At 40.9% G+C, this 8,729-nt stretch overlaps 1 protein-coding gene across 1 annotated transcript; it reads left to right on the top strand.

The window, feature by feature from the left end:
• The first annotated feature begins 580 nt into the window (after positions 1-580).
• On the top strand, positions 581-1,615 carry OR5A1 (olfactory receptor family 5 subfamily A member 1). The gene has a single exon (XM_019655992.1). The coding sequence runs from the start codon at positions 598-600 to the stop codon at positions 1,543-1,545; it is 948 nt and encodes a 315-aa protein (XP_019511537.1). The 5' UTR covers positions 581-597; the 3' UTR covers positions 1,546-1,615.
• Positions 1,616-8,729: the final 7,114 nt, after the last annotated feature.

Genomic DNA, 8,729 nt, shown 5'->3' with positions numbered 1-8,729 from the left:
GCTCACTCAGTCTTCTCTGGCTGAGTCCCTTGGTCTTGCTCTTAATCTTACTTTTGTCTCTTGCTCTTATTCAATCTGCGTCACCCCTTAAGAGAAACCTGTTTGCCCTTGCCACGCTGGACGTGACATGACATGACACATTTTAGACACACAAAACTGTCCTAATGATAACTTTCATTGAGGACTTATGAGGGTCAGTCACTTTACCCGCTATGCCTTATTTAATTCTTAAGTATGTGAAGTAGGTCCTGTCACCCATTTTAAAGATAAGAAAATTAAAGCCTAGAGATGTTAGATATCTCCGCCAAAGTGACACAGCTACTCAATGGTGGAGGTAACAGCTGATCAGAGGAAGTCTGAACCTAAAGCCCAAGCTCATACAGACCATCTGCACTATGTTAAAAAGCAAACATTTAAGACAATGACTACAATTGCCTTCTGAGAGAAAGACACAGAATCTTTGCATAAAGTTGTCACCCTCTGTAATACTCTGCTCTCCTTCTCACGTATTTTGTCATTATTTGTTGCCATCACCTGTAATGTGGGTTTTCGTTATTGTCCCAGGTCTGCATCCTGTCCTTGCGGATCAAGGGCAACATGTCCACAACTAATGCCTGGAATGGCTCATCAGTGACCATGTTCATCCTTCTGGGATTTGCAGACCATCCAGAGCTCCAGGCCGTCCTCTTTGTCACTTTCCTAGGTATCTATCTTGTGACCCTGGCCTGGAACCTAGCCCTCATCTTTCTCATCAGAGGTGACACCCGTCTGCACACACCCATGTACTTCTTCCTCAGCAACTTGTCCTTCATTGACATCTGCTACTCTTCCACAGTGGCTCCCAAGATGCTCATTGACTTCTTCCAGAAGCAGAAGACCATATCCTTCTTGGGATGCGCTGCTCAGTTCTTTTTCTTTGTCGGCCTGGGTCTGACTGAGTGCCTCCTCCTGACGGCTATGGCGTATGACCGCTATGCAGCCCTCTCCATGCCCCTGCTGTACACAGCCATCATGTCCCCGGGCCTCTGTACACGCATGGTGGTTGGGGCCTATGTCGGTGGCTTCCTAAGCTCCCTGATCCAGGCCAGCTCTATATTTCAACTCCACTTCTGCGGACCCAACATCATAAACCATTTCTTCTGTGACCTCCCACCAGTCCTGGCGCTTTCTTGCTCTGACACGTTCCTCAGCCAAGTAGTGAATTTCCTGGTGGTGGTCACTGTTGGGGGGACATCACTCTGCATCCTCCTCATCTCCTACAGTTACATCGTAGCTGCCGTCTTGAAGATCCGCTCAGTGGAAGGTCGAAGGAAAGCCTTCAGCACATGTGCCTCGCACCTGATGGTGGTGACTCTGTTGTTTGGGACGGCCCTTTTCATGTATCTGCGACCCAGCTCCAGCTACTCATTCGGCAAGGACAAGGTGGTGTCTGTGTTCTATTCGCTGGTGATCCCCATGCTGAACCCTCTCATCTACAGTTTGAGGAACAAAGAGATCAAAAATGCCCTGTGGAAGGTGTTGGGGAAGAAGAAAATGTTTCTCTAGTTCATGGTTGAAAAACATATTTCTCCAAACTGCCTGAGATGTAAATGACCCATAGTATCTACCTCCACTTCTGGCTTACGCAAAGGGGTCATTTTGTGGATGTATTTGAAAATGCAGATTCCTCCTGCCTGAGTCCTCTCATCATTCCTCATGGTCATGTGTCTACTGACACCACCATGGACAGCCAATGACGCCACCATGGATAGTCAGAATGGGGAAGAGATTGTTTCAGCAAGAAATTCTCCCCAGGATAGCCTATTCTCACAATTGATATTACAACAACCATCTTTTGTTGGATGCTTAATATGTACCAGGCACAAAAACTACTGATTTAATACTCATTGCAGTGCTATGAGGCACATAGTACTTTTCCCTATGTTACAAATGAGGAAACAAGGTCCCTGCAAGGAACACTGACTTGCCAAGGTCATACAGGAAGTAAGGACCAGAACTCCCATTCAGACCCAGGTCTTCCTGACCCCAGAGCCCACGCTCTGCCCAAATGCTGCCTTCTGCATTCAACAACAAACAGCCCTGAAGATGTACAAGTGCATAACTCATAACTCGCATCCGGCAGAATCCAAAAAGTACACTAGCTGAGATGAATTACAAAACCAGATGCCTACTCTACTCAACACTCTCTCTATGATATCCTATTAGATTCCCATGATGGCTATTGAATAATTTGCTAAGAAAACACTGAAGGACATTCCCTTCATGGACATTTCTTTTTTTTTTAAGATTTTATTGGGGAATTGGGGGGAGAGAACAGCATTGGGGAATCAAGGAAGGAGAACAGACAAGTTGCTGTCCTTTTGTTCTTCAGTCTAGTTGTGGAAGACATCGCTTCATTGGCCCATGTTGGTGTTATCATTGCACTCTTCCTGGCTGAGGCAGATCGGTTGCTGGCCATTGGACGGCCGCTCACGGCGGCTCACAGCAGCCCACTGCAGACCCACTGCAGCCTACGCCGTCACCAACAACTCACAGCTGCCCAGCTCCAGGTCGAGCTGTTGGTCACCATCTTTGCTGTAGAGGGCACAGCGTCATTGGCCCATGTGGGAACCAAACTGGTGGCCCTGCTGCTCAGAGCTTGCACTCCCAAGCCAACTCTTAACCAACACGCCACTCAGTTGGCCCCCATAGACATTTCTATCTAAGCTACATGGGGACCTAGAAACTTTGAGTCTAATGGTATCACATCAATACTCTTCTTGTCCCAATCCTGTCACCTCAACTGCCTACTCATCATTATTTCCTTGATTTCAACCATGTCATTCCTTTACCTGTTTAACACCTGACACTATCTCACAGCCAAGACACCTATCAAACCAAAACTGGCAACCCAAGGAGTGAAGCTCAAACTTAGCCGCAAGTTTTAAGACATTTGAAACTGATAAGAGCCAATTAAAGGAAGTAACATGTAAAACATTCTGGGTCTTGCACAACAATAAAATCTTACCTGTTTTATTGGTTTTAGTATCATCTAATTGAAGGATCGATTCCCAAGATGCCTCCCACCATTACTCCACAATATACATAAAGGAATTAAGGTTTTTATGGATCATTGCACCAGACGCCTCACGGTTACTGTTTGATGTAATCAGCACAATCACCTGCAAGGTGGATATTTGTCAGATGCTCAAGGTTCTTCTAATCCCAGATCCAAAACTCGCCGACTCTGACAATTTTGGAGGTCACGTATGCTGTCCCATCCTTATTTTCTAAATCTACCAAGGAAATACTACTAATTTAAAATTGATTCATATTTAATTTTCATATCTATTTTGCAAAATAGATATGGGAATTAAATATATACACATACCTAATTTCTGTAATTTGTGTCTCAAGGAAAAAAATCCCCTCTTCTAAATTCAGGTAATCTCTACACCTTTCTCAATAACAGTTCAAGGATTTCAATTACGTCAAAGATCCCTGATGATAAATCATTCCGATTTGTTTCTAAAGTAACATTCAGAGTAGCACATCCCTACTCCTTTTCTTCTAGTGTCGACTCAGCTAATAAAAAATATAACTTATGGTACTAAGAAATCTTACCCTTAAACTTTAAATGTTCTCTCTCAAGGCTACTCTCTAAACTAGATTTTTAAGGACAAAATAAAAGAATGACTAAAAAGAGCCCCTTGGACCCAGCCGAGTGGGCTCAGTTGGTTAAGATCTCACTCAAGAGTGTGAGTGCTGAGCAACAGGGTTGCCGGTTTGATTCCCGGCCTGAGCTGAGCTGCTGCTGAGCTGCCAACAGGTGGCAGGATGGCTCAGCTAAAAAAAACAAAAAACAAAAAAACCTCTTGATGGACTTTTCAATCTCAAGAAAACTGAATCCCCAACATCACCTCTAAAACTCCCTACCTATGAACTTGCATATCTTTCATAGAGGACTCATTTTTTCTGTATTTAGCATATGACAACATGGAGTCCCATGACATAAAATCCAACCATACCAAGGGGCTATTGTTATATCAATACCCCTTTAAATGAGCCTTCACTGTGTGCCTAGAACTGTATTGTATAAACTTTATCTACATCCTCTGAACCAGGAGTCTCAACAGCTCTACGAGATGGGCAATATCATCCCCATTGAACAAAGGACACAAAAATAACCTGTTGGCATAATTGTAGCCCAAAGTCACACAACTAATAAAGGGCAGTTAGAACTAGAAATAAGTACTATTTTTAGTCTCCAAAGCCCACCCAACATTAAACCACTACACTCTCTTACCATCCCTTTCTGCCAACACAGAGGGTCAAAACAAGACTCGGCTTCCACCCAAATCTTCCTTCCCTCTCTCCTTCAAGGGACCAGGCTTGCGTTGTGGTCTTACATCCCTCCCAGCCTTCCCTGGCTCCTTCCACATTTCCTTTCACAGGAATTTCTTTTACTAAAACCCTTGCATGTTCCATCCTGTATGAGTGTCTGCTTCTCGGAAGACTTGGACTAACACAACTGCATTATTTATAAAAGCTATGTTATGCAATGGAATAGCATATAGCGATAAGTATAAATAAATCATGCTACCATCAACAACATGGATTGACCCAACAAGCATATTGTTAAGCAAATGGTGCCAGACACAAAATAATACCTATACTATGACCTAATGCATGTAAGGTTCAAAAAAAGAGAAAATTAACTGTATTATTTATGGATGCATAAGTTGTGAAAATAATAAAAACAAACAAGTGATTAATATCAAAGTCAGGATTGTGATTGGCTGCACTTGGGGGAAGGTGGTAAGAGTGTACCACTGCAGTGCTTTTGAAGTGTAATGAATGTTTCACTTGTTGATCTACGTAATGGTTACACCAGGTTTGTTCTATCATGATGCCTTACTTTACTGAAAGTGAGCCATAGTTTACAATAAAAAGGTATTTTTAAGCTACCTGATCATGAAAATAGTTTAAATACACCAATTAAAAGGGAGAGGCTGCAAAGTGGATTTTTTTTAAGACCCAACTATAGGTTTAGAAAACATAATTCTTGTAGAACAAAAACCCACTTTAAATATAAAGATGCAGAAAGATTAAAAGTCATGCAATGGAGAAAGATAAACCAAAAGAAAGCTGGAGTAGCTATGCTAATTTGAGACCAAACAGACTTCAGGACAAAGAGCATTATCAGAGTATAAAGAGAGGGTCTTTATAATGATACTGATAAAAGGCTCACTTCTCTGAGAATACATAACAAGCCTTTATGTGTATGCACTTAACAAGAGTCTCAAAATAAGCAAGGCAGAAACTGATGGAAAAACCAGAAGAAATAGACAAATCCACTATTATAGTTGGAGACTGACACCCCTCGATCAGTAATTGACAGATCCAATAGGCAGGAAGTCAGTAAGGATGCAGTTGGATTGAATAGCAACATGAATCGGCCACTTGATGTTTATAAATTATTTTATCTATCAACAGAATTCACATTTTTCTCCAGCTCACAGAGAACAGATAGAGCACATTCTAGGCCATAAAACACACCTTCACAAATTATACAAAGTATGCTCTCAGACCAAAGTGGAATTAAACTAGAAAGCAATAACAGAAAGATAGATGGGAAAATCCCACTATTTACACAGGTTGCTTAGCAACCTTTTTAATAACTCCCATCGCATCTGCAACTGCCATCATCTTCTTTGAAAGTTACATGTCCTACAAATATCTGACAATATTCCCTATGCAGATTATTATATTATTAGACTTCCATTTTGGTGTCTAAGGAAGCATTGTGGACTGTGCATGTACTTAGGTGAAGAAAAGCAGAGCCATGAAGATGCGGAACCAAGCAGGCTCACCTTTCTAACCCGAAGGTAGGTGAGAGCATCCTGAAGACACAATTGCAGGCAAATTTAGCTTAGCACACATACGAGTATAATTGTATAATCTCTATAACATTCAGTCTTCAGTCCCTGAAAGGTAAATTATCCATGTGCAATTCTTTTTTTTTTTCCATGTGCAATTTTTGATACATATGTCATTCAGAACTAAAAGCCTTAGGCTGATTAAAATCTCCTGCCTCTCATGTAAAATATTAGGTGTCTCAAAACATATTCAAGTTAGAAGGTGATTTTTTTTTCTTGGTAATAAAACTCATTCCATAAACTTTTAGAGAGCGTCTACGATTCACAGGAAAATAACTGGCACAGTCCCTTTCTTTAAAAAAAGTCATGAAATGCTAGCTGGGAGCAGGGAGAGAAACACAATTATATAAATGACATTAGCATTATGATGATATTAATACTTACATTTTTATAATGCTTTGAAGTCTCATATGAATTGATTTATGCAGCAATAAAAGCTAAAAAGGGGGCTAAGGGGGGAAGTTTAGAATGAAGCTGGAGATGGAGTGAAGGAGAACAAGTATTTGTTGGGTAAAATACTACGTGTCAAGCACTGGTCATCCATCGCTCATTCATCTCTTCAGAAAGAATTACTGAATAACTGATATGTGCCCAGTAAAAGCTGTGGATACAGTGCTGACAAATCAATGCCCCTGCCCTTCAAGGAGCCCGCATGTGGAAGAACAAGCAAAAACAAACAGACACATAATGACAGGCAGTAAAAGGACTAGATTAGCTCAAGTAGACCCCACTGCAAAGCAAGCAGCATGCTCCCCGTTCCGTGGAAGAAGATTCGAAAGCGTGCAAAGGCTATGCACTGCTCAGGGTCACGCAGCCCAAATTTAAAATATAGGAGCCTGAATTCAAAGGCTGTGCTCTTGTGAGCAAGCTGCCTCTAGGTTCCATAAAGCAACCCTGAGGTTACAAGACAGGAAGGCCACCATTTGATTCTGACCTGATAGTCTAAAACCTTCTCAGGTGATTGACCAGATGTGCAAGGAGTGCCATATTAATTCAAGAGGGGGGTCAGCAGTAAGGCGCTTCCACCTGGCTTGGCTAGTCCCAGGCTCTCTACTGGATGCCTCCAGCCAAAACCTCATGGAACCATAACACACCAAAAGGATCATGAGAACTGTCTTCCCCACACACCTCTTTCCTTAATGCCACCTTCCTTAAGACAATTTCACAGAAAAGGGAAAGAAAGAGGCATACTATCAGAGCTCAAATTCATGGGGAAAGCCTTTCACTTTAAGTTGTAAATATGTGTATGAGATTTTTTTTCTGGTTTTCATAATCAGAAATCATTTTAAGTCATTTTTTAAATTGGATACAATGGGATAGCTTTTTAAAGAAAATTGCCAAAATCCAATTACCCACAGATAATGGTTGCTACTATTGAGATGGACGTCTTTCCAGATTTCTTCTAGGCGTGTAGATTTTTTCCCCAAAAATAACATTATATGATACAGTCCATGCTTCAGCCTGTCACTAAAGGGAATCTTACCATGCCTCAGAGTAAAGTTCTACATTATCAATTTGAATGGCTACAAATACTGTATTTTTCTATTGTACCATGACTAGTAAACCAATTTTATATATCATGCATTAACTTAAATTCTAATTTCTTCTAAACTGTACTGTAATGAGCTTTCTATTACATTGAGCATTTGGTGTATTAACTCTTTAGCATCAATTCCTAAAGTAGAATTTCTGAGTCAAAGGATTTGCACATCCTAAGTTTGACACATATTTCCAGAATTACCCGAGAAAGTTTCTCCCTACCAACCAGATATGAGGGTGTCTCTTTCTCTACATCTGTGTCGATAATGGATCTTTTCAATAGTGGCTAATCTTCTAGATGACAAGTGATAACTCAGTGCAATTTTAATTAGCACTTCTTTGATTAATAGTGTGATTGACCATCTTTTCCTATGTGGGCTATTTAAAATATTGTAATTTATTTCAGCTCATACTGTCTATAAAAAGAAATCGAACATTCAAACACAATTAGAATTAGGCTATCTCTTTACAATACCTTAATCATCGGTTAATACTAGAAAATGAACATATCATTTGACCCAGTAGGTCTGTATCTGGACTTAGAGATGCACATGAAAATACATTGTAAAAATGTGGAGTGTAGCATTATTTCAAAATAGTAATTTGGTCCCAACTAGGCAAACTGAAGAGGGCAATACATGACTTTCGTGGCCCCTCACCTCCTGCACATTCTACCAGCCTAACTCTCGATGCCACCTGTTTACCTCTAGTTGTCATATTCCCTGTTCAACCCCTGTCTTCCGAGACTGCTATGCTCTCCCGGTTGGTGCCCCATTCCAATGTAGCCTTCATGATCAATGCTCATTCTCGACCTGCCTGATTTCTATACACCTATGAAAACCAGTCCCAACCTTAGTGACGAATGTATTTACCCATCACATCCCACAAAAGATTAAGGGGATCTTAACAGCAACACCAACGAAACACATACAATAAAGCAATAAAATGTAGGTAAGAAACTGTTAACATGGAGTAGGAAATTAAGCTCCATATATGTTTTTCAGTGTGTGGAAGACAAAACAAAGAGAAATGGCCCAGTACACAGTCTTCATTGTCCAACAGGGAAAATCTTACTGGTTTACCAGGGGAGCTGTCCCTTACCCTTGGGTCTAGGACAGTGGGTCTCAACCTTCCTAATGCCGTGACCCTTTAATACAGTTCCTCATGTTGTGGTGACCCCCCAACCATAAAATTATTTTCATTGTTATTCTATAACTGTAATTTTGCTACTGTTATGAATCATAATGTAAATATCTGATATGCAGGATGTAT

This window comes from Hipposideros armiger, unplaced genomic scaffold, assembly GCF_001890085.2.
Source record: "Hipposideros armiger isolate ML-2016 unplaced genomic scaffold, ASM189008v1 scaffold_253, whole genome shotgun sequence".
NCBI classification, from domain to species: Eukaryota; Metazoa; Chordata; class Mammalia; order Chiroptera; family Hipposideridae; genus Hipposideros; species Hipposideros armiger.
Note: the sequence above shows the minus strand (reverse complement) of the source record. Positions and strands in the feature narration are given on the sequence as shown.